The sequence below is a fragment of the Phalacrocorax carbo genome, chromosome 1, assembly GCF_963921805.1.
Source record: "Phalacrocorax carbo chromosome 1, bPhaCar2.1, whole genome shotgun sequence".
Taxonomy (NCBI): Eukaryota; Metazoa; Chordata; class Aves; order Suliformes; family Phalacrocoracidae; genus Phalacrocorax; species Phalacrocorax carbo.
This window is the reverse complement of record NC_087513.1, coordinates 60,505,962-60,533,070: the sequence shown is the minus strand read 5'-3', so window position 1 is coordinate 60,533,070 and position 27,109 is coordinate 60,505,962. Positions and strand designations below refer to the sequence as shown.

At 38.7% G+C, this 27,109-nt stretch overlaps 1 protein-coding gene across 1 annotated transcript in view; it reads left to right on the top strand.

The window, feature by feature from the left end:
• RFX4 (regulatory factor X4) overlaps nucleotides 1–27,109 on the top strand; it is a 96,464-nt gene that overhangs the window by 54,245 nt on the left and 15,110 nt on the right. The window contains exons 9-16 of the mRNA XM_064457069.1: nucleotides 2,257–2,357; nucleotides 4,131–4,189; nucleotides 5,765–5,909; nucleotides 9,180–9,274; nucleotides 10,732–10,849; nucleotides 17,639–17,758; nucleotides 19,063–19,224; nucleotides 25,960–26,122. Of these exons, the coding sequence (XP_064313139.1) occupies nucleotides 2,257–2,357; nucleotides 4,131–4,189; nucleotides 5,765–5,909; nucleotides 9,180–9,274; nucleotides 10,732–10,849; nucleotides 17,639–17,758; nucleotides 19,063–19,224; nucleotides 25,960–26,122 (963 nt within the window). The remainder of the gene's footprint in view (nucleotides 1–2,256; nucleotides 2,358–4,130; nucleotides 4,190–5,764; nucleotides 5,910–9,179; nucleotides 9,275–10,731; nucleotides 10,850–17,638; nucleotides 17,759–19,062; nucleotides 19,225–25,959; nucleotides 26,123–27,109) is intronic.

The following is a 27,109-nucleotide window of genomic DNA, read 5'->3' as shown; positions in this document are numbered from 1 at the left end:
CGAGTTTAAATCACAGTGTCAATTCAAAGGAGTTGAAGAGCTGGCATGTTCCTGAAGAAATGTTCCGATTTCAACAAGACTTGTATTGTGAAAAACCTCTTATTTTTTGTCTGATGAAGGATACAACCTTCTTCTTGGCTTATTCACATGAAGCTGCTAGTCATGACCCAACTTCCATGTAATATCAGAAATCTGCAGGCTGCAGAGAGCCACACCGTCTTCTGAAAATTTCAGATACTTTTCTGCTAGTCTGGGATAACAGTATAACAGTATTCTGAATTATAGTGACAAGAGGAGCTGGCCTGGCTGCTCTCTTTGTAAATACTCACTTGCATATTCAGACGCTGCCACCAAAGCATCTGTCTCTGTTTACGCTTTTGGAATCCAATTGTTATTCTGCTTGCCAGGAGTATAAAATATGAAGAGCATACTTGTGAAGTCTTGGACAAGGTGGTTTAATTTAAATACTATCCTATGAAGAACAGATCCTTATTTTAGGATCACTTTATTAATATTAACAAGTACTTACCTCCTTTGTTTCAAAGCTAAATTCACTTTTCTATTCCATGTGGTAGATCTCAGCTGTTCTGTTCCTAACTGGAGCTCATCTGAGTCCAAGAAGTCTTGTTTATATGGGTAAAGCAGGACAGAGATCAGCAGTTCACAGCAAAAAGTGTCACCACTGAGGGCAGACAACCTCTTTCCTCCTTTGATTTTCCTAATATAAACATCAGGAAACTCTGTTTTTCTAAATAGATTTGTACACTATTAGTATTATTTGACAGATGCTTTCCTGAGGTTGAGTAATTTGTTAAGGATATTGCTCTAGGAGTTTATTATTGGTGCTGTATATTTGGCTGTCAAGATTTTAAAGTGGCTTTAATTATGGCAACTGTTTTCAAGATGATGTTCTGCTCTTCTATGCGCACTGTATGACTGCTAAAGTACAGGTAAAGTATTTTTTCCACAAGAAACCTGTTGTAAGCATGGGCTTTCCTTGATAAGACATGTACATTTTTAGAGGCTTTGCCCCTCACCCCCCCAAATCTATTTCATTGGAAGGATTAAACAGAACAGCAGTCCTTTTCTCAAGCTGCTTAGTTCTTTCATAGCAAATAAGGAGAGACTTGAGTGTGAATATAGACTTTTGTAATGCATATAAAGGGCCAGATTGTGGCTATTAAGCCATAGCCTGCACTGGAGGGGGTGAAGAAGGGTCTCACTGCAATGGAAGCTCCTGAAGGAAATCTTGCTGACTCAGCTAGAATCCTCTGAGGGACTTCCTAGGAATAAATGTTGGCTGTCCAGAAAAGCCACTTTTTAGTGGGTGCAGCAGTTGTCATCCATCCCTTGTCCTACGCAGGTATCTGGGTGGAGCAGAGCAGGCCTATGGCCATGTTTATTCTACCAGCTCTGTTCTCAGTGCAGCATGTTAGGAGCACAAACAGAAGCAGCTGCCTGGCTGAAAGAGGGAAAGTTCCTTGCATCTTTCCTTTCTCTGTCATGTGTGTACCTCAAGTATTGCTGCAGGCAGTGCAGCTCAGTCTGGCAGAATCAACTGTTAGGGTCCCCTGCACAACACCCTGCAACTTTTCCTGGAAACTGGCATTTTATACTGAGCAATTCCAAGAAGGGCAGAATGAGCTACCTACCAAGTTCAGCAGGAAATGATGGAGCCATCAGGAAAGGGCGGTAAGGGAGAAGAGAGAAATCTCATTTGTCTGGGAAAGTTCCTGTCCTGTGCAGAGCTAAGCAGGCAGGTCCTGCTCCGCCCCCACTTCCCCCACCTGTGTGGGCTTGGCCTGGAAATTTCTCCCCACTATCATCACCCGCTCACTGTCTCCAGCCCGCAGCAAACCTGGTCGTTGCTTCACTTGAATCTTTATAAATGTGGGCACAGCTGAGCTGAAATCTAAGGCTTGATCTATTGTCTTTAAAGCGTTGTGATTTTATGTTTGGGCGTTTGTACAGAGTGGGAATGATTTTATTTCAAGCTAAGAATACTGTTTCTAAGCATGAATGCAGTGCAGTACAGAGACTTTCACTCTTTGTGAGGTTTGGAACAAGGTGATAAGTTTGCCTTTTCCTGCAAATGTTTTCAGAAGTTTTTTCTTCATACCTACAGACCAAAACATGTCACCAACTCTGCATAATAGTGAGTTGTAAATAACTGACCCATACTCTTCACACGTTCACAGATGATGTAGTATAAAGCACAGAGTAAACATGTTCTGATGTAGTGATTTCTCTTTTCAGTTTGACGCAGGTGATCCGAAAGTTTGCAAAGCAACTGGATGAGTGGCTGAAAGTAGCTCTCCACGATTTACCAGAAAATCTACGAAATATCAAATTTGAATGTATGTATTGCCCAATCTCTCTCCCACTAACCTGGGATGGATATAGCGTTTATTGATTACAAATTAATTGGAAGTGAGACTGGTGTTCTTTTAGGAATTAAAACCTGTCAGCATTACAAATCTTGCATTCACTTGCAATTTCCACTTGTTCAGGAGAACCAATTTCATTTAGTGCAATGAGGCACCGCTCAAAATGAGAAGAATTGCTTTTCCTTTCCTGTGGATTCTGATAAGAAATTAATTTTGTTGATAGTAAGCAAACATTAGGGATGATATTAGGCAAAGGAAATTATTAAACAAACCTTTAGGCTAGCACAATTTGAATACAGCTTGAGGCCCTTACTCAAAAAAGTGCCAGAGTTAAAAATGAAGGAGATCAAATTACCCTGTCACCACAGGAAAGGGCACTAGTCCTTTTCAGACGTGCTTTGTAGATGCCTGCAGTGCACATCACCTATTGATAAAGCCTGCTTTATTTCACGGCTCTCAATTCTTTGCCTTTCATGAGCACTAAATTCCACACCACAAAGTTAAAGGGGAAAAAAAAAAAACTAATTTAGGAGAAGGATTAACTATTTTGATCAGCATGGAAAATTAGGTGTATATTTTACTGAGAACAGTCAGGATGTAAGTTGGAACAACTAATATTAGGCTTTTTTTTGTGGAGTTTACTAATTTATTTTAAAAGTTACAGAAAGTCAGAACTGAGAATATACTTTATCACATCTTTGACTGTTCAAAAGAATCAAGAATCTACAATAGCAAAATATTTTCCAATCTTATAGGGAGACAGACAAAACAGTTTGTAGTCATTCTTAAGCTGTACTCCTTAACTGCCTCTATGTACAGTACAGAGGGCAAACCTACTCTGTGGCCACGTCTAATGCTTGTTTGGATAGACCTGCAAGTCTTTGGTGATTTTAGTATAAGGAAAAACTTGAGAGCATCCTAGCTTTTACATGAGCCTTTGTTGCTTCTGCAATTGTTTCCTCCTCATCAGAACTTGAGAAAGTGTACACAGCCATTGGAGGAACTGACAGCAGTAACGGCAAGCCTTGGTCAGATTTGCAGTTCCTGAGTCACAGATTTCAGACAATAGATGCACAATACAACATTTTAAAATCCAAGTGTAGGAAATACCTTAATACAACGTCCATATTGCTTCGAAAGAGCTAAAATAGGAGCAGAGGACTGGCAAGTACCTCCAGGGCCGTCTTACCACATAGCATGTCAGTACCTCATGTGATCTCTTTCAGAAACTTTGATCAACTGATTTTGGCTCCTACTAGTCCAGTCAGAAGACTCCTTCAAAACTTGTCTACATTAAGACTTAGCAACCTTTTCTAATTTCCACACATAATGTAGCTATCATTATTTTATGCCCACTTGTTCTTGCACCAACATTTTTCTTTCCATTAGATAGTTCCTTCTGTTCTTCAGTTCCTTTGTGTATCAACAGAAAATTTGCTATGCTGAACAAGTGAAGCTCTTCCATTGTCCTCTACATTTCTCTTGCTGTCTCATTATTCACAGCATCTATAAATCATTGCTTGTAATATGCCTCTGTAAAACTGCTTGAGCATCCAGATTTAAGGTTTTAGGTCAAGGTTTAAACTAAGTTAAGACTGGGCTGTTTGAATTAACTTTATGTAGCCACAATTGTATATAGGAAACTGGATATATTTTTTTTGTTCTTGTTTTAATTTAGTATTTTCAGAAATAATTTTCTTTCTTTAGTACAGTACATAAATACGTATCTCTTCTTTCCTGCAGTGTCCAGAAGATTCTCACAAATACTCCGGCGACAGACATCATTAAATCATCTCTGCCAAGTAAATATTTCAGTTACCCAAGTTTGCTGAATGCCATTTTTACTGACTTTTCAAATAATTTTATGAATTGGAAGGCTGGACTTTACCCAAAGAGGAAGAGATCATGTTAGCAGTTTGTTCCCAATATTTATTGTGACCATCTTTACAAAATCAAAAAGTAATCAGCAAAGCATGCTTTCCTAGACAACTCGTAGCCCCTGATCATTAAATTCAGCAGGGAACTTTTATGAAACAAAATTATTATTTGATTTGAAGAGATGGTTCATTTCCATTAAGTAAATGAGAGGCATTCCTTTGATTTCAGAGCGGTTTGTATCAGGCCTATTGCAAAGTAAGAAAAATTTCTCTATGCCTGACAAAAAATTCAAAGTCTAATTGTATATTATAAATCAAATGCAAATTAGTAACAAAATGGTTGAAATACTGGGGTTTTAAATGGAAATATTCTTGCAACCACAGCAAGTGAATGTAAAAACTAATCTGAAGGGTTTATTTTTCACCAGATCACAATTACCTATCAAAAATTCATGAGGCCAAATTCTGTGTGGTATAGAAAGGAGGAGGATGCATAGAATTAATTGATGTTTCACCCATGCATTGGAGCAGATTGTTTGTTTTCCCTTTCGCACTGAAACCTCCACTTTTGGAAGGTGTATCCAACACCCCAGGTTAATCCTGTGAGTCGTGAAGCCCACAGGAAGAAGTTCTGGGGGAAAAAAACCCCAAACCACTCCTGCAAGGCCTTTTTTGTAGATTTCTTCCTCCATTATTTTAGTGGTAGAAGCAGAGATGCCAGTGCTACCTTTCCCCAAAGATTGTGGGTTATCACTGAACTTCGGAGGTCTGTAAGGATTCAGAGAAAATCAAGATACAGAGACCACAACCTTCTGTATCAGACCTGGGATCAAACACTTTACTTACACGAAGGATTTTTCAAATGCCTCAATTCCTTGGGGAAGCTGATAACCTTAGTGTGCTTTTATCATCTCTGCTTGACTTACAGAGTTCTGGTGTATGTTATATGACCATGACCTTGTGTCACTTCCTTTCCTCTCAGACCATCCTCCCATTACCAATAGCAGACCCCTGCCTCAACCAGCCAAGAAGCAGATCTGATGCAGAGGCAAATGAGCTTTAAGATTTTCATGTGGCTAAGGGAAGAGTCTGCATAGTTTGGGAGAGGGGAGGATGCAAACCTGAGTGGGGCTTGTTTAGTTTTGGCTTGACTTTTCTTGCTGCTTTTTGGTTTTGAACCCAAGCTGGTCAAGAAAACCAAGAGAGCTGTTAGAGGTTGAGGAGTGCAGCAACAGCATCACCAGATTAAGGTTGCTCATTGGGGTTTGTGGTGGATGCAAGCAAAATACTTGCAGTTGATTGATTAAAGCAGGCAAAATTACTTGGGAGTTCTCTGTGGTTAGAGGGCCCTGTAATGTCCATAAGACATCAAGCTGGTGGGTGGGGGTCCGTGAGGGGAATCAACTTAGTGAGCCTAGCTAAGGAAGCGTAAAAGAGGATAAAGCCCATTTTTTAACCTAATAAACCATGAACTAATGAATAGATTGGATTGGATTACAGGCATCAAGAACGGTGATCCACAGTGCAGACATCACATTTCAAATGCTGGAGGACTGGAGGAATGTGGATCTGAATAGCATTACCAAACAAACCCTCTATACTATGGAGGACTCACGGGAGGAACACAGAAAGCTCATCATACAATGTAAGAGCAGAACCCTCAGATAAAGCAGGCGAACTTGGCTTCCTGCTGGAAACAAAGCTCAGTGAAATTAACACTGGTTTTGCAGCCATTGGTTTGCTTGGAGGTTTAAGATAAATATAGACATTTGTCAAAATGTAAGGCAAAGCCCTGTCAGGGTCTTATGTTTTGAGGCACAGATCTGGGCACTCTTCCATCAATTAGTTTCTTTCTGGTATCCAGAACAGCCAGTGGCACAAAAATTACACCCAAATTCAGGAGGACTTTTTTCTATGAACTTGAGCTAACTAAATCTATGAGTTAACCATTGAATCTGATAAAGTCCAGTTTCTCCTGCTGTAGAATTGCAGGAGAGTTGTCTTTTGAATGGCTTTGACACTATAGTGACTGTGTATTTGAGTCCTTTGTAAACTTTTATTTTTAAAAATCTCCATTTTACACAGTGTTTTCATAAACAAGATGATTTCATGGGGTAAGCTTTTACCCTGAACTTTATGAGTAACTAGAAGTCCTGTATCAAGCAAACTCATTGGCTAATTTAGATTCTGCCTGGTTAGTGAAGGGCATGAACTGAAAAGTGACTTTGGTGATGTTCGTTTTAGAGCCAAAGGTCTTTTGCGAATATAAAATTTAAATTGCATTTTCCAGCAAGTGTGCGTGGTCGTAAGCTTAGGTGTAACCTTAAGCACACTGAGTTTGTCCCTCTGAGGCACCAGAGGTGACCAGCTTTGTCTTTAGCATCATTCATAACCTCAGTTCCCTGTGAACCCACCTGTTGTATTGCCATCTCTCTCCTGACGAGGACAAGTAATTTTTTATCCAGAACGAGCCTTAATGGGGAGCAACCCAGGCACACTTGTGAGAGCCCTGCAATGGTAGGTTTGCTAGTGGGGTAGCTCTTTCATTGAGTGGCTGGGAAGAGGTGTGACACCTTCGCATGCACACCGGACCCTGCAAGGTTGACTTTGGCTCTTGTCCCACCATGTTAACACTAGAAGTCTTCTCTGCAGTTTAGGGACAGGCCTTGCAATCTCTGTTAGCTCTTTTTTGCAGTGAGAGGTGCTTGGTACTCTTTCTTCTCCTTCTTAACCCTTGACTCATTTCCTGACATGGCCCTCTTCCATTTTGAGGAGATAGAAACTTGACATGGCAGCAGGGGAGGTAGCATGTAGTGAGACTGGAGTCCAGAAGCTGGATGCATCCTTCTGTCATCTGTTGTATTTTCAATATCCACCCAACATCGTCCCACTGCCCAAAAAAGAAATAGTTCTCAAAGTTATAATCCCTAGTAGCAGCAACAGTTTTGGCTCTCATTCAGAAAATCCTTACTGTTTAGGAAAGCTTTTTGTTTATGTGCTAACTATTTAAATACAAATGTAAGTGTAATCAAATCAAATGGAATTTTCCTGAACATTAATGGATTTGAACATGTTTTTCCGTATTTTAGGCCCTTACAGTCCAATAAGCAATTATCCAGAAATGGTAACCTAATATGAATGTTCATCATGAGATGGGATTCCACTGACATGTGCAGATATGTATAGAGATTATCCTAGAATTTACATTCCCCCACCCCCCATCTTTGATGTTTATTCTACTTGGCCAAAGATCTTTTCAAAGATCACACTCTGCATGACTCATACAACATGGAACTAAGGCCTGCTTTCACATTCTTGGTATTAATAACCAAGAAAGTACAATTTCCAGCTACTGTAACTGGGGAAAAAAAGTGTTTATAAGCCTATAAGCAAGCTTAGAGTAAAACAGAGAAAACTCACTGGGTATAAGAGAAGCTCTTCCTGCTCTGCTATGGTAGCTGTCTCTGACATGGTTTCTTCTTCCTTCCCTCTTTCTCAGATCTTGTTGAGGTATATTTAAAAGTCACTAAATGCTAAACAGTTACTTTTCTCGAATAGGTCGTTGTACACAGTTGCATTGCTCCAGCAGCAAAACAGGCAACTGATTTGTTTTTCCACTCTTGCTCCCCTCTTTGCACAGCATATGAATTACTTCATCTGTTGTATCAGGCAGTTTTTGTCCAGCCAAATACTCAGGTAAGCAGACAATGTTTAGATTTCTCTGTGATCCTGTTCTGAATAAAGAGAGGTTGCCTATTCAATGAAACAAGATAAGGGCAGCCCAAATATCATTATTTCCCTTCTTGCCCGACTAATGTTTCTGACCATCCAGCCTTTGCAAGTCTGAGTTAAACAAAGTTAAAGTCAGGTGTGAAGTAAATGCATTCCCGCTCGTCTTGCTGATCCAACTTAGAGACCAGGGAGCTTGTTCCTTCCATTCTTCTCAGATAGCCTCTCTGGCTCACTTCTCTAGCTATCATCTCTAAGCTTTGCCTCCTCCACCTCCCTCCCTATCTTTCCTGTGGTGGGAAATTCCTTCCTCCTGTTATTTATAATTAAACATAAATGGAAATGCATAGCACATTGAGATCATCCTATAACACAGCAAGTAGAAACTATCTTTCTTCTTGACTTACTGGGTTTTTTATTTTAGCTGAGTTGAGGAACAGTTTCTTAAGGTGTCAAAGCGCATGATTCTTTGTCTCACAGTCACTGATTCTCATAAATAAACTACAGAATTGCAGTTTTAAGAGCAGCAGTTGAATGACTTGATTGTTTTTACTTTCTGTATTAAAATATGAATATGTGTACTTGGGAGAAGGTAAAAAGTATTCAGTATAGCATTTGTGCATTCATAGCAAGTTGTTTTGAAAAAACAAAAGTTTATGGAAGTTCTTTGTGTGCCTGGCATTGCAAATAAATGATCTGCAGCAGTTAAATCATGTTTTTGCGACTAAAGCATTATACAGATGAGAGCCCTATCAACAATAGTCATCCAGTTGGTGCTTAGAAGATTCTTAATGCATTTCTAAATCAATTTCATGCATGACCTTTTTTCATCACCAGGGTCAAGGCCTAGCTTCACATTCTTCGTGGAGAACACCATAAATGTTTCACTTCCGGGCACACCAGACAGCTGAAGCTTAAATCAAAAGATTAATTTTAAACAGTAGGTCCTGATTTGCTCACGTTAAAATACGACTTCCAATGACTCCATCACTTTCAGTAGAAACAAGATAAGAGACCAAGCAAACTTATTGGGTCAGGACCAAGAAAGATATATTTGTTACAACTAAGCAATCTGTTATAATAACCACAGCAAACTTGTGATGTTATTGGCAGTGTTTTGTGATTTGTTTCTCTTTTGTACAAAATGGAATCCAAGTACTGAGGTGGGGTATTTTTTCTTTGCCAGTATATCAGGAGTTTGATCACCTTCTGGAGGAGCAGTCCCCCATTGAGTCGTACATCGAGTGGCTGGATTCCATGGTGGACAGATGTGTTGTAAAGGTTGGTAAGCAGGAATAAGGACCTGCCTCACTGATATGCATTATAAGCCCTATTCAGGTCATGGATTTTTAGCAAAAATAGAAAGGAAAAATTAAAAAAAGCCATGCATTGGTAATAAGCAGGAGTAAAGCAGCAGAAAAGCAGCGGTGGGCAAAATCTCACCCAGTTTTCATGCTCAGTATGAGAACTGCTCAGATTCAGGATTCTGCTTTATTCTGCTCTTGTCTAATCTAGCCTAAAAGATTATATTCAAGAATAGAAGAGAGTTGAGGTTTCCAATTAAATAAATATTTCAGGGGTATGGAGAGATGAGTTCAGACTCATTCTAACTACATAGTTCAAATAAAAAGCATAACCTAGTCTGGCCTTATAAGATTTTAGTGAAAAGGATATTTAGGCTAACTAATTAATTTATAATCATTCAAATGTCAGGATGAAAGTCTACATTACCATTCAGCTGGGGACACATTAATGTTGCCTTTTGAGTTGATTTGGGATACCAGGGACTTGTATTTTATTTTAATTTAGGTGCATGCAGAAACCTATAAAAATAGTTCCAAAGTGATCAGGCATCAACATAATTTTACATGGATTATGAAACTCTATGACTGACTATTTTAAACTCTGTCACTAACTATACTTTTTATTACCATGTTCTATTAGAAATTCAACTCTTCATGCTAGTTGTTAGAAGTAAAAAAAAAAAAGTAGGCTGCCTCTCTCTCTGCTGCAAAAGACCTATACAGAAAAAAACAGATAATTCCCCAGATTAATTGAAATGTATTGATTGTTTTGGGGAATTTTTCTTTTAGTCAGTGGAATGCAATTTGTAATTCAGACAATAACTGTTAATTTTCATGAAGAAGTTGACATGAATTTTATTAGCTGATTGGATAAACCTAATTCTTTAACACACATATGGCTATGGTAAATACATTTTTGAAGAGTTGATGGATAAAGTGTGCTTTCTGGAAAGTATTTTTACTAGTGAAATAACTATGTGAATTCACAAAAATGAGAACAAAAAGGAACAAAAAAATTATATTCAACAGTAAACTTCGACTGAAATATTAATATAAAATTTCAGTGTAGAGCAAACATTCTTGGTTACAAATTGCTTCCTTGATTAGGAAGCAAGAATGGACACGTAAGTAATTAGGTAAAGATGAAGATCAGAGTAATTTTTGGCAGTCCTTTCATCATTTGTAAAGGAAATTCAGTCTTCGTGTTTTGAATAATACTTTATGATTTTCTCTTTCTGAAGGCTGTATATAGTTACAAGGTGGCTCTTTATGTAAGGTTGTTGTTTTTTAAAACAATTTTAGTGTATATTTTAATGTGAAAATAATGGTAAGTAGTTTTTCAGTATAGAACAAAAGAGATATGTTCATCATTCAGCTGTATCAGGCAGTAGAAATAGAAGTTTCTCCATGTCAGATGTATCTGTTTTCTTGCAGGTAGCTGCCAAGAGACAAGGCTCTTTGAAGAAAGTAGCTCAGCAGTTCCTCTTGATGTGGTCCTGTTTTGGCACTCGAGTGATCCGGGACATGACTTTGCACAGTGCACCCAGCTTTGGTACTTTCATATTGTTGTAGTAATTGTCTGCCACAGTAAAAAAAATATATATTCTGTATCCTGACTTGTAATGTGCAGTTTAAGTGAAACCGTAACCAGTTTTCACATGTCCAGGGCTCTAACAAAAAAAGAGTTGGGGCTCATGACATTTGGAAATAATGCTCAGACAGACATCTTTCTTCAAGGTCTGGCCAGGGGAGCTGAAAACATTACTACTTCCTTCTGTTTGCTGTCAGCCAGTAGCTGGATTTCTGAGTCACAAGTCAGCTGCAGGAGTTGATTACAGGAGCATTCCCTAATGCACTCCAGTGCAAAATAAGCCTGGTTACCCAAACCATTCTGACCATGCTGAGAGAGATGAATTTGCACTGAAGTGGATGAAAAGCTCGCCAGTGAAACACTTTGCTAGCTCTGCTTTTAAAGGACATAACATTTTAAACTAACCTTTGCAAAACAAGTGTGTTTCTATATCTTGGACAGATTCTCTTCCATTCTATTAGAATTCAATCAGGGTGGAAAAATAGACTTTTACTTTTTGAATCAAAAAGCATGTTGCTTTTCTACAGTTTCAAAAGTGGCTTTGTCTTGAATCCTGGGATACAAAGAATTCAGATGAAAATTGCTTAAAAGCAGGAATGACAGAAAACGGACCACTGTGCCACGAATATGAACATTCACAGTCACTTGGGACCAGGTTTTGTATGAGGGATGGTTTTTATAAATGTACATTTGTCAGAATATTTTAGTAGAAGATTAATAATAAATTTATGCAGGCACTGCATTGAACAACTGCAAGGTTTTCTGCCAGCTGATCTTTGATGCCCTTTATGCTTTTAGAAATAACTAACAGCATAAATTCAGATACCATCTGAGAGGCACAATATAACCTGTATTTATATTTTAATCTGAAACTAATTTCACTAGCTTCCCATTGTAAAGAGTTTTCTAAACAGGTATTACCGAGTCACCATTAGACAGCAGGATAGCAAGCATCCCCAGGATGATTACAATTTCCATCTGCTAGCTTGTGTTTTCAGTACCAGTACCCTGGTCACATCTATTTTCCACCTCCTCTAGGACTCATTTTCTCCTTGAGTCACTGCAGCTTTTCTTTTGTTGTGGGCATAAAAGTAGCTGATACTGCTTAACAGTATACTTTCCCCCAGTGTTCAAAGATCCCTTTTCATGAGTGTTGAATAAATGCTGAATTTTGTTTTCTAGCACTTCGGGTAGCTACACGTCTCTCTGCAGACATAATCCTAACCCGTTAAACACACCGCTATCTAACAAATGACAAAACATCCTGCATTAATGCAGTGTTGAGGCTTCACTGTTACAACTCATGAAATGCTGACATTAAAGTACCCCTAAGGATACATTATTGCTACTGAGTTGAATGTTATAATATTATTTTTATTCTTGTTCAGGATATGTTTGTAACCTAATCAAGCACCCTCTCTTTCAAAGCATCAGTCGCCAAAATGTCTTTAATCAAACAGGGATTCCCCAAATAGTTATTAGACTACCAATTGTCTGGAAGATGTGTAGAGTGATCCTCAGCTGTGATTTTTTGGCTTATTAACAGAAACACATGCCACACAGCGAGAAAATGTGAAGTTTGAGAATTAGTCGTTGGTTTGAGTTTGGGATATGATATATAATATAATGTAACACAATATCTAAAAAAATAACGTACCTATGTCTCTGTTATAAATTTGGGTCTTGAATTTGTCATTTTTGAGAACTTTAACTGCTCAGCTAAATTTTTAGGTTTTTGTCTTTTTTTTTTTTTGTCTTTTTAGTTCGCTGAGAATATCTGTGTACACAAAATGCGTGATTTTCCTTCCTACATGGACATACACCTTTGAACATGAATTTGATATATTTATATGCAACCATAGTCAGGGAAAGAATGTGCTGGTCATAGCTGATCTGTTTTTCATGGGTGTGTGGTGTTATAATGAGAACTGGATCAATAACTTCTCTTCAACTTGGTAACCAAAGCAAGACTTTAAAAAAAAAAAAAATCATTGTGGTCAGTGTGAAGCTGAGATAGTTTGGGATTTTAATCAATTCAGAAACTTTTTTTAAAAAAAAAAAGTAAAATCAAAGAGAATTATTTTGCATCTGCTGTGTTTTGGTGCTTAAACTACAGTTGCCTGCCTCAGCAGTCCTGAATCAGTGTTAATTGCTACCAGAGGAAGGTTTCTAACCAAAAGGCGAGAGGATTTGTCTTGCAGGAGGGTTTTCTCATCTCTTCTTTTGAAACTTTCACTTTGTACAAAACACATAACCATTTGTTGAGCTGCAGACGTCTGCAGCCTGCTAGGCATGTTTTCTCCTGGGAGGTGAAGGGAGAAGCATTGGTTCAGTCCCTGTTCTAACTCTTATTTATACAGGATGGAGTTTCCTTGCTCAAGTGTGTTTCCAGTAGAGGCAGGAGGAGATCTGAGCCTTCAGATTTTCAAAGAGGAGAATGATACCAAAACCATACCCTCATCCTATTGGGCAGAAGCTTGGGCTATCCCTCCCTTGTTTCCCCCAAAATGTCCCAACTGTTATTTAGCCAGGGACACAAATTTGTAATAATTTGTAATAATTTGTATTAATGATGCTACTCTTCACTGCAAGGCCATTTGACACATTGTTCATGGTTTAGAGTTGAGCAAGCTCCAAAAGAATAACCATTGAATGGAAGCAGCTCAGAGCTAGATGGCAGAAACTCTTTTGCACTTAATTTAACAGAGTTCCTTCTAGCTTTTCAAAAAAATGTATGCATTTAAGTGAGTTCTATGGAAAGAAACAAATAATGATTTACTATTCTAAATATTTACATCTATATACCTTTGTTCTTAACTTAGATAAAATGTTTTGCATTTTTACTGCATTGGAAACTGTTTCAATGGACTGATTTTAAATTATTTTTTCCACTTCAATATATAGACTCAGATGCTCACAGTGTAATTTTTTTTTTAAGTAAAATAATGTGTTAAATGACAGGATCTTTACTATATACAGGACAGTACATTTTTATCTTTGAAATATACAATACAGAAATCTGATTGGAGGAAGATGGAATACCTGGCACTGGACTAGCTAGCACAGAGATTTGATCCTGCAAAGCTTTTAAGCATAGTGGCATGGGCAGGTTGAAACAATTGCTGGCAGAAAAAAAAGCTCCTCTCTCTGTCTTGCTCCGTCTCCCTTTTTCTCTGTGCCTGCCTGCCTGCCTCCCTCCTTCCTGTCTATGCATATCAAAGGCACAGTTGGTGGCAGTGTTCGGGTAATGCACCCAGTGTATAAACTAACTAATTAATAATAGAAGCTCCATGATTTTCTCTAGATCTGGAAATCTCACTTGTTTTGCTACTTAAACATAATTGCTGTGTCTGTTAATAGCTGCTGGTAGTTACTGTACATAATCACTGCCATGATTTCTGTTAACTCCTGAAAACTGGAGCCAAATGCTATTTATTATTGTAACTATGGTTTCTTGAATTACTTCTTACCTTTTCCTAAGGAAGTGTATGGTTTGCCAGCCACAGTTGTATTTGTTTCAGTACTTAAAGATGTACTTGAAAGAACCAAATAGTTTCATGTGAACAACAGTAGCTTGCAAACACAGAATAAATTTTTGTACATTGTGCTGAATAGCTATTCACTGTGTCGCTGAAATGTGTGCCCTGATATTGGTTTCACTCTACAGCTTACATTTCATTTGAATCATTTAAAAATGTAAAAATATTACATTCATTCAGTAGCAACAACTTGTTTGTCTAGTGTCTTTCACGCAAATTCTGGACTCAAAAACTCTATGCAGAGTTTAAAAATACACGGTGGGAGAAATAATAGGAGAGGAAGAGAGAAATTCAAAAGAGCAACAAAGCCACTGAAGTGTTTTTAAATGCTGCATTCAGTATTGCCAACTCCAAGTCTTCAAAATAAAGCATTAGACCCCCCAAAAACAAAGACATTTTTTAAAAATAGCAAATATTGGGTTTTTATCATTTGCTTGCTAGCATTTTAGTGTTTAGGGTTAGCCTTTCCAAATATTTTTATAAACTACAGGCAACTTCCCTTAAATTTTTTTTTAATTAAAGCTGAGCAAGGAGTTTGATGGGAAACACTAAATAAAATACCCTGAGCTTTATACCATGGTATGAAGTTTGCCAGCATTTAGGCCTGTTTTTATTACCTTGGAAATACTTATCAGTAGTACCTGCACTAAAGTCAACAAAAACTTTCCACTGAAAAACTATAGTCAGAAGAAGAGCAAGCATTTTGTCGAGATTCTTGATAATCTAGGTTTCTACTGAGGAAATCTTAGGTCAGTAACAAGGTGATCAGACAGGTCTGCTGTCTTTATTGTACTAAATTGAATAGGATTTTGTTTAACAAGGCTTTGAGCCCAGAAGATTTCTAAAACAAAATTCTCTGCAGTAGTTAAATGACAACCTCCACTATTTACCCTTGCAAGGCTGGGAAAACTTATTGCCATTTTGATTTGCATAGATACTTGAAACAAATGAAAAACTGAATGCTTCAGCTTCACCAGCAGCCAAAGATTTCCTCCCTGTAGTAAAGGTGTTGCAATCACACATGTCCTTTTTCTGTGCTGCCTTGCCCAAGAACACAAAGGCACACGTTCACCTCCCAGTGTGTGTGCTCAGCTCGTATCAGTGACGACAGAAGCCATGCAGGCGTGGAGTGAGAGAATGAAACACAAAGACCATCCGGGTCACAAAGAAAAAGAATGTGCTCAGAGTCGCTTTGAAAACTGAACTGCCAACTAGAATTGTATAAGGATATAGGGTCTTTCAAACCACTTCTTTTGCCCTTCAACAGTATGTTTGAGTAGAGAAGTTGGAGTAGGGGTAGTTAGCTTTGTTGTGGTACAAGCTAGTATTCCAAGATAAACCTAACTTGCCTGTGAAGAAACCAATCATTATGAAATTTGATTGATTTTGAAACTTGTTGCACCTTTTTCCCATGGAAGTGTTTTTCCTCAAAATGTAGTAATGGAATTTCGAAAGGAACACATCTAGATGGGCTTTTTTTTTTTTTGTCTGGCAGTAGTTGATCTGTTTCCCTCTCAGCTGGAGATCTTTCTCTGGTTTAAGCCAGGTGCTGGATTGACTATTATTTTGACCTGGCTGCATTTGCAGTTGCCATACTTATTTAAGGACTTATATGAACATGTTTTAAATATTCCATGCAAGTCTAAGTAAACATAGGGGCTTTTGGAAAAAAAAAAAAAAAAAAAAGAAAAAAACACATTATATGATCAAATCCTGTCTGGAGCTATTACAGGTACTCTGTGTCATGAAGTCTGTTGCATAAACTGACCAAACTCCATCTTGAAATTTGTCAGTCTTCTCCTATGGATTAATATTACTCCTTTCAGGAGGACACTACACAATGCCTCAGCTCTAATGCTTTGCTCCTCTAATTTTCCCCTGAAATGCATCTATGATCTCTTCTTACACATCTATTTTTGTGGCTGTGTGTGCTCTAGGGCAAACATTTCTTCACCATCCCTGACTTGTATCCTTCCTTAGAAATTATAGGAAGCAACTCACTTCCTTTCTGCAAAATGAAGCCAGCCGTGCATTTTTAGTAATTTAAAATCTATTATGCGTTACCCGCATCCTCCTGGTAATCTTCTCCGTACCAGTTTCAACTTGTACTAATTTTTCTTGAACATGGGTGACTGGAGTTACATGCAATATTCTAAGTGAAGTTTCACCAGTGCCTTGTGCAATAGTATTAGTACTTCTTTTTCTACAGAGGAAGTATAGAAAACAGAGGATGATACAAATCTCTAAGGGCAGTACTTCTTACAGCATGCTATTGAATTTCATTTCCATTTCTTTAGTTCATAGCATCACCCAGTCCTTCCTCCTAACAACGTTAGCAAGTTCTCCATCTGTACTCAAATCTTACTTGAGGATTTGTGGCAGACAGCTATCTGTATAATCTCCTTTTACTACTAATTTTCAAAGTGCTTTTGCCTCAATCCCCACATTTTCTTTTCTCCATACTCTTCCCTTGAGTCCTTTAGCCCTTAAGTTTTTCACATTCCTGTCATGGCAGTATCCATGGCATCTTCAGAGGAAAGCACAGAAACAGGCCAAATGTTATGCTGCTGATATGAGTCAAACTGATAATTAGGAAAAGATAATGTAGTAGGAGAAATACAACAGAGCAAGGATTTGGCACAAGCCTTTCCATTTAAGACATCCACAATTTTTTCTAATACCTCTATGTTTGGCAGTTAATGGATGTCTCATCCACTCCAGCCAATGCACTGGAGATGTACCATAATGATATTTGGAAGATTGTTTCTACCTTCCTATTGATTAGTCTCTCATTTCTTTGTCTAATGACACAGGTAGTTCAGAAAATTCATACCAGGAAGTGTCACTAAGGCAACCAATTCAGGATTCTACTTCTGACAGAAACTTATATCTTGTCCTTTAGATAAAAGGAAACAATTCAATGGTTCAACACTAATGTAGGAGAATACAACTCCATCAAGTCCCACCTCTCAGCTAGGCAGCTTCCTTGCACCCTAAACCACAATAATTGGTATAAATACAAGAGTGGACAGAGTTTGCTAGTCCCCAGTTTTGCTTTGATCTCTCTTACCTAGAGTAAGAGATACTTCAGTGATAGTAGCATACAGAGGGAGTCCTACTCAGTACTGTTTGTGTTGAATACTGTAATCATTGGTTTAACAAGTGTATTGAGACAGTCAATGGCTTTTTTGTTTGTTCACTTTATTGCCAGGGTCTTTTCACCTTATTCACTTGATGTTTGATGACTACGTATTGTACCTGCTAGAATCACTGCATTGTCAGGAGAGAGCTAATGAGCTAATGAGGGCAATGAAAGGAGAAGGAAGCACAGGTGAGTTTATTCTTTTATTTGTCTTTTGTTGTTTTGTTCCACTGGATTCATTATTTTCTGTTAGGACATTTCTTTATCCTCACCTAATCCAGTGAGGTTCACCTAGGAGCAAAGTGTTTTCCAGTTCCATCATGATTTGAAATAAGTAATTTGTGAGTCATTGTGAGGCGTCCCTGGTTAATACATTGTGAGAGAGGCCTGCCTGGTTCATGCTGTGTAACTCTGGGTGTCTGAACCCCATTCCTAAGCACACACTTGATGTTTCAGTAAGAGATTTTTGTACTGAGCCTTTAACCTCAGTTAGTCTGTCTAAGCCACCATTGTATTTCAGTGAACCCAGTCTTGAGTCTCTCTCACCCTGGTTTAACACTAAATAAATTCACTGATATTAATGGATTTTACCAGTCTAAATAAGAGGGAGAGATGGGAGAAATGAGCAAAGACAAAAACCAAAGCTATCATTTCTTGTACACTTATGTCCTAAACACCTATTCAGAAGCAGATTCTGAGTCCTGCTCTACTCACTCTGCACTGACTGGCTTGAACAGAAGCAAACAGAGATTGACTTTAGTCTCTCTGCTCAGAGCAGCCCCTTGTAATGAGGGATCTTCAGTCCCTCATTTCATCCTTGCATCTCCCCTTAATTTTGACAAGTTAAACCCCTCCATCACCTTTGGAAAGTTCCAGTCTTCATTTTAGCTGTAGCTTAATTTGTCACCCTGTAGATTTATGGGAAAAAGAAATTTCACTGATTAGCGTAATATCTTCTGTGTTGAAAGACCTGGATTTAATTCATTGCCCTGCCATAGCCTCTTGTTTTTTTGACAGACAAGTGGCTTATCCCTGTGTACTTTCCACATAGCTTTAACAGCTAGAACTATCCAGAGTGTCATGTTCTTTAGTCAATGAAGAGAGAAGGTCATGGCCAAAAGCCACTGGAATACCCTGGAGATTCCTGTTTCTTTTGAATGTCTCTAGAAGGAGTAGGAGTGCCTGACTCAGAATGGACTCCTAATTTTAGGTATCTAATAGTATATTACAGGAATATAACCTTAAGCTGTCTGTGCATGAGTTCCCTATCTATAGAACAGGAAAAAAAGCTCTTTAAGAGGTCTTATGAAGGTACACTGAAGGTTGTAATGCTGAATGTTACAGAAGTACTGTTTCAAAGGTTTGTGACTCCTGCTATGCATTTCTTGAAATACAGCCTACAGAACTTAACTGATTCCATTAATTCTTTAGTTCCGCAGTGTTCCTTGACTCTACATTTAACTACGATTGATTATTTTTCTCTCATCCTGCAGCAGAACTACGAGAAGAAATTATTCTGAGTGAACAAGTTCCTCCAACTCCCTCCCCAGTGCCATTCTCCCCAGCTAAATCTGCCACCTCAGTTGAAGTGCCCTCTGCCCCCTCACCTGTCAGCAATCAGTCCCCAGAGTATGGTGTCATAGCAGCTACAACAGGTAGGTTGTAGCTATGGCAGCTGGGTCTGCTTGACGATGGTGTTTGCACTTGGTCACCTGAAATTGAGCATGAGAACATGATATGCTGGCTTTCAAGAGATTAGAAGCCTTCCCAAACAGAAATCTGTTTAAAGTATTAGTTATGCCTTCTGTCTGTATTCAAACATGATGTGCAATCTAACAGGAAAAAGATCTGATGTTCGGAGTCCAAAGGCCTAACAGGAGATCCCAGATCTCAGCATATCAGAATCTGCTCAGTAGCTGAGGCCCTCAGAAGAGCAGGCCTGTCACTTTATTTCTAAATGGTTTTAAAAATCAGTCCAATTTTTCATATTTCTAGTGATGCCTCAAAATAATTATTTATTAATACAGCATTTTTTGTCATCTTCAATGTCATCAAGGGCAATCAGTCTCTCTGAAAAATTTTATATGCTTCAAGGAAATGTGCCAGGTATTTTAAGGCTTAGTGAGGTTTTCAAAATCTGGAACCGCTAGTGGTTCAGGAACTCCTGGTGGGTAAAATGGTAATCGGATATCTTTCAACTTTTTTGATATCCAAATATTTTTAAATAGCTGCACAAGTTTCTCTTGGGAATGTTTTACACATCATTGATAACTTTCATCTTTCAATATTAGAGACTAGGAATTACATGTCTGAAGCCTGTTTTCAGTTGCATACTGTATTATGGAAACTCAAGAGGCACTTGTATTCTGGTGGGCCCACAGATTAAAAACCTGTGCTTAAAGGTAGTCAATTTGTGGGCAGGATTGTCAGAAAACACTAAGCACAAAACTGGCTTCTTGTTTGTTCTGTATAAATGGGCAACCATCTTCTGTACTCTGATGTAAAACTCATGCATTACCTTTTGGATGTGGGCAGGACAGTCTGTCTGTATGATCAAAAGACAGTGTTCTCTTAACTCATGGGAAAAAAGGGCAGAAATGTGAATGACACTCAGAAGGCATTCCAGGCAGTGAAATTCCAGCTTTGCTGCTCCTCAGTGAAATGGATGTATAATCAGAATGTGGAAACTATCACTTTTGTGACATACTAGAAAAGTTACAAAACATTCTTGAAAGAATGTCAGAAAGTGATGATTTACCACACTGGAGAGTTTGGCAGTGGCTAAAGGACTAATAAATCTTTCTGACAAATGTTTTTCATGTTTCCAAAGGCACCACAGGGAAGCACAATGCATAGTTGTGGTGGATAGGGATTTAAGAACATTTATCCCTACATCGAAACATAACGTTTTTTCACTGTTGGAGACTATGCTATATTTAAGAGGGAAAGAGGATGGTATCACCCCCAGAACAGCTAGACAAAAGGCACATTATTCCTAGACATGGCAGATGAGCACACTGCTTTGGATCGGGCAGTGCTGGAGGTGGTGTGTACGTTTGAGCCTGGAAACGCTGATTTAGTGGGTAGCTTCCTGTGTAGACACTGTGGCCCAATGGGATTGCTGGGATGTTATAACCAGAACTTAGTATGACGCAGAACTGTACACAGAAGTAAAAGACTGAAAAGCATGGAACTGTGTGGTCTCCAGTGGCATTGACAGGAAGGGAGATTCAAGGGACTTGTGTTTAGGCTGCAGAGACTGTAACTCTATGTGACCATCATAACTATTAACCCAAAGCTTATTCCGTATTTATAGGATAGTGTATTTGTCAGCTATCTTGGGCTTCCACCTTCAGCTTACTTGACGTAGGTATTTGACCTAGGCACAGATCTGGGCAGTCCTGGGAACTGCATGGATCTTACATATCCCTCCTGAATCCCACGAGTAATGCAAGAGAATGGACTCTCACAAATATTACAAATGCAATTCCTCTTTGTTTTCATGTTGTTTGTTATTTTATTATAGTCTGTTCTATTCTCTCACCCTCTCTGATTTTTTTATGTCCTGGTAAGGCCAAGGTCTGCTAATTTGAAGTCTCAAGCCATAAACAGGATCATTTGGGAACAATGGTTGAAGGACCTATTCCCACAATACAGGCAGTAGAACTGGGTGTAGTTGTTCCCATAGCAGAACTTCTTAGGCAAGATAGCTATTTCTGATTATTTTAGATCTCTGTTTTTTCCAGCTTTTCATTTTTAGGTTGTTTTAAAAACTTTTGTTTGGTTGAATTGGATTTTATTCTTAGGGTCTGGTGAAGTCCCACTTTTGCAAGTCTGAAAAGCATTTTTGCCTAGCACAAGCCAAATTTGTCAGTGCAAGTAGTGGTCTGGTTAAGATTAAATGTAAGTATGTGGCCATTTCCTGGTCTTAATTTTGGCAATTAGTAATACCTCAATTTCCTATGTTCATCATGTAGACGAACTGATCATGTTTTTAGTTTGATAACCATTACATCATGGAATGCAGGGTTCATTCACATAAAGTTATACGAAATAGCAACCATGTTTCAGCTATGGGGAATTGTTATACTTGAAAATGGGAGTGCTGAAGATGTATTACATATAATCAAACTATTCCATATAGAGATTTGGGGCATTAATACATAGAATATTTTGGAACAGGAATCTCTGTTCTGGAGAGATATATTTAAAGTACACTCTATTAATTTTCTTCTGTGTTTTTTATGAGGTGAATGTAGGACTCTGCAAATGCATTGCAAATCTTGAGACCCAGTTCTATAGGTTTCCACTAGCTCTCAGTTCCCCAGTTTAAGGCCTCCTTAACTCTTTCTTGGTTGTGGCATTAGCAATAAAAATTAACTATTAAACTTGCATTTTAACTTTTTTTCCTTCAGTCAGTGGTCAGCACAAAACTGGCAAGCAAAAGAAAGGTAAATCCCATATATAGCATTCAGTGGTAGAACATCTGGCATGGCTTAGCTAACGTTTTATTTAAAACTTTTTGTTAAGTTACAAGACATTTAAAAGAATAATTAGTCTCCATCCTTTCTAAATCACAAAGGCCAGATTAATGATTGTTCAAACTGCAACAATATTGTAAGAAAAGTGATAGCTATGTGGCTGACTATGCTATTCTCTCTTAAAGCCCTTCTTAAAGCTGTGATTACTCATTTGCCAATGCAATGGTTTTTAGACAACCTGAAATGAACTCTAAATTGTAAGTAGTTCCTAATATGTTAGTAAACTAATCTATGCTGCTTACTGTTTAGTTTCAAGAAATGTATGTGTCTAATTCTTCAGGTCAGCAATGGTCATTTAAGGTCACTGTTCTTCTAAGTTTAGGCTAGGTATTAAAGTTCTGGGAATCTGGCACAGAGCTACCATCCCTCATATGCGTGTGTGTGAGTACAACAAACTTCTGGTTTTATCCGAAAGCTTCAGCTCCTGGACTCATACAAATATATGAGAACACCAGCTCTTGTTCAACAATCAGAGTTTAATTCTCATAGCTACAGAGTGTAAAAGTCAAAGGTTCCACTTTCAAAAGGCAGTGCTCCCCTTCCAAATGGAAGGGTTTGTGCTGTTTCTAAAGCTGATAGTTAAGATAATCTCTTTGTTGTGTGGGGGTGGAATGGGGGTCTGACTCCAGATTTCTGATTGCTTGAGGTTGACAGTACCGCTTACTACCAGACATAATACACAGTGCTGTGAGTGTCTTGCTTGTACCTGGGTGGTCATTTACTCCAGCACAAAGCAAATACAAAATGCAGCATCATGAAGCACCTTTTGTTTCTTTCTGCACTAGTGTACATGATGGCACCAATGACAACAGGGCCGTTGTTGGACTGATAGCAGTTCCCTTTATATTTGGCTCTCCTACAGGTCAGATGGCCTCTTGGTTAGTATCCTCAAACCCAAAGTTTTCATTGAAAGAGAAAAGAAAAAGGAGTGATAATAAATGAACATCCCTATTTTAATCAAACCCTGCATGTTCAGAACACAAAGCAGAGCAAAATGTTGCTCAATCACTATTGTTTTTGCTTATTTCAGAAAGCAGTTCAGTTGGGTTCAGTCATATCTAAGAGAGACTTCATGTCCTGGAGTTCAATTCTGCAGCCAGCTCAGGAAATTAATCATATAGGCCTGGGACATAGGAGGGTATTAAAAGCTAACTTTTAAAAAGAAAAACTTTCAGACTTGTCTCATTCACCTTTTCCACCCACCGCAATGTTGGCACTATCCTGGCTGACCTGATATATACTTACACACGTCTGCAAATCTGTTGTCTTCTTCTGTCCTTCCCCTCTGTCTTTGTGACTAGGTCACTGAAAATAATGCTATCATCCCTTACACAAATGCAAAGAGAAGTGAGGCAACGGTAGATACCCAAGAACATCCTGAAAAAAAAATATTTGAACAGCTTTATGTCAGTCTGTAAATCCAGAGTAAAAGCCAACATACATTTGTTTCTAAACCATAACCTCCAAAAGATAGTATTTCCTAGAGCAGCTGTGTGAAGCACTGTCCTGTAGTACCAGGGTCAATTCTTGGTTAGGAAAACTAAACAAAGATATTCACAACTCTTCCAGTGCAAGACCTATTCTCTGTTTCTGTGTTGTCTGGACAGGCACAAAGCGTGTTACACCCTAAACATTTATTTTAAAATTGAACAGAGGTAGCTGCCAGTTAGACTTGAATGCCAGGAGTGGCCAAGTCCTCTCATCCAAGGAGTCTGATTTCCCACAGGGAGCACATGAAACAACTTGCTGCCTTGGACTTACTAATTTTCTTCAGACTGAGATAAGATCCCTACTATTTAAAAAAAAAAAAAAAAAAAGAAAGGAGGCTGTCATAACGGCTGAGGCCAGCCAAATTAACCATATTGGTAAAATGCAAAGCATCTTTTGGTCATGAGATTTTTGGTTCAATGGCTAAATTTTTTCTTGGAAAAAAGTAAAATCAGGTCAAAGTTATACTTTTGTTTTATATTGAATTTAAAAAGTGAAAAGGTGAAAAAAAAATAGTAATAATACCTAAAAGTAAGTATTTGGTTTTTTTCACCATCTTTGTTGTCCTCCTTCTCTTTCTTTTCTCTTTGTTTTTGCCTGTTGAATTTAGGCCTGTTTTGAAACAAAGTTTCACATTTTCTTTTGGAAAATAACACTAGAAAAATATGTTGACCTTTTGAAATTGAAATGTTTCCCCAAAATATTCTGCAGACAAGTTGTTGATATTTTCAGAACAGTTTTTCTCTTGTTTTCAAATGAAGCTATTTGGTGCCGGCATAAGTAGTTTCATCCCCTTCCACATAAACTATATTTTCTAGTGAAGGTAGGCTTCCTTAAGCACTTTTCCTCAACTCAAAGAACCATGGCTGCTCACAGCCACAGCAGCACTGACGTGCTAGCTCAAATGCATATGCTTCCTCTTCGGTCTCAGGGATCTCAATGGTTCTCAAGACTGAAAATTCAAGTTGGTGACAGAAAAGGGAGGCATGTGAAAACAGGCCTAGCACGAATATCCTTGGCCATGACACATCCAAGGGTGTCTCTGCTGTAAGAGCACCAAATCACACCCTGCTGGAGTATTTCAATCTGGAGTTACCTCATGAAGCTCAGAATGCCTATGTTCACACCCAGAATTAAGCATTTCCCTTTTCAAAAAATCAGTTGTCTGATTTTTCCAAATAAAATCACACACACCTAAATAAAATTATGCACATCTGAGATAGGCTTTTTGTTCCCCAAAGCCATGGAGCGGACACAGACCTGGTAACACAATCACTTCCCTTTTTGAATTAGGCCTTTTCATACTACAGGAAGTCCTAGAATCCACGTTGAAAAAAATGAGTCACCTCCTGCAATTCCTTTTAGCTACTGAAAAAGAGTCAAGAGTGCCCAGAGACCCCCAAACTAGTGCTCGCATTGGGTTAAATTCAGTGTTCTGGTCCTCATTTGCAGGGTAATCTCAGCCAGTATGGTCATGACCTCCAGCAAGAGCTATGTTATACTGGAACAATGGATCTGTCAGCCTCCTGAGTGAAAGGGGTGTGTGCAAAGGACAAAGGTTTCTCAGCAGCTGGCTCATGAATCTGGAGTTCCTGCCTGGAAGGGATCAGGATGATTAAAAAACTCAGCACCTTCCAAGCAAAATGGAAAACCCACTTCTTTGCTTTGCTCTTCTCACAAATGGTCTACATGAAAAAATAAATTAAGTCCAGTCTCTGCCACCTCAAAGGAAGAAAGAAATGTTATTTGCTGGAAGAAAATGGCTAGGCTATGTCTGTCTATATATTTGTCATAATCTGGAGATCTACCACTGTGTTGCCACTACAAAGGGTGCTACCTAGTTGGGTAGAACAGATACAAACTGGGAAAGGATTCAAGAAATGTATTTGCGTAACACCCATCTTTTTCTAATCCATCATTGTTCTGATCATACTTCCTGCCTCGCTCCAGGCCTGATCAGCCTTAGAGCTAAATAGGCCAGCAGCCCACTCCATGTGAGAGAGACCTCAGGGTTTGGTGCATCATGCCTCAGAAATATTAGCACTGGTGTTCCTCCCTTTCTAAGTCCTATCCCAGTTTTTCTGAAAAATGATAGCCTCAAAATTACAATACCACACTAAAAGTTCACAGCCTGAGCTATTCCAGATGTGTGTCTTACCTTTGGATCTTTGCACACTCCAGATGATCTATTTGTATTTTTATTTATGCCTCAGACATAACTGTTTTGTTCACTTTGGTTGATGCTGTTTCCATTATCAATGCCTATTAGATTGCTTTCCTGTAATGATCCCAAAGCATTTAACACCTCTATGAACAACAGCCCATGTTAGCTGTATTCCTTTAATGCTTGTTTGTCTGCAGGAGCTATGCAATCTTATACGTGGTCACTCACCTACACTGTGACAACAGCTGCTGGGTCACCTGCTGAAAATTCCCAACAGCTGCCCTGCATGAGAAGTCCACATGTACCATCGTCATCTGTCACACACCGGATACCTGTTTATCCCCATAGAGAAGAACATGGGTAAGTCACTTCCTAGTGTCTTGGGTTGTTGGTTTTTTTTTTTTGTGGGTTTTGGATGCTTAGGGTTTTTCTGGAAATGCAGTGAAATCTGGGGGGTTTTATGTAGTAAGTCTGTATTGCAAAGATGCTGGTATCATTATTATTTGGCTGTTGTTATTGTTGGATGATCTTATCATGTCTCAGTTTTATAATCTCATTTAATTCTATTTAAAAACACAGTAGACCTGCAGGATATTTTATAAAAGAGAAAGCTTCAGTAGATTTCTTCTCTGATTCCTGTTTTCCTGTGCCATGTTCTATCCCAAAAGCTAGATGTGTCCAAGGAAGTATCCTCCTATACCGTGTTTCAGGAGAGGTGATCTTTCTCCTCTGCTCAGCACTGCTGAGACCATATCTGGAGCACTGGATCCAAGTCTGTGCTGCCTAGTATAAGACAGACACAGGCATACTGGAGTGAGTTCAGAAAAGGGCCACTTAGATGATTACAGGACTGGAGCATCTGTCCTACAAAGAGAGGCTGAGAGAGCTGGGATGGTTTAGCCTTGGGAGGAGAAGGCTCAGGGATGGTCTTATCAATGTGTATAAATACCTGGTGGAGGACATAAAGAAGATGGAGACAGATTCTTCTCAGTGGTATCCAGTTACAGGATGAGAGACAACAGGCACAAATTGAAATACAAGAAATTCTGTTCAACCATAAACAGACGAAAAACTTGTTTTACTGTAAGTGTGATCAAACACCAGAACAGGATGCCCAGAGAGGCTATGGAGTCGCCAGCCTCACTGATATTCAAACCCCATCTAGACATGATCCTGGGCAGCCTGCTCTAGTGGAGCCTGCTTTGAACAAGGAGGTTAGATTAAACAGTCTCCGGAGGTCTTTTCCAGCCTCAGTGATTCTATGACTACTGTTAAACCTACAAATCAAACATATCCCAAGTTTCGGAAAATAGCCACGTTTTCACCATAACCTAATCCCAACTCCAT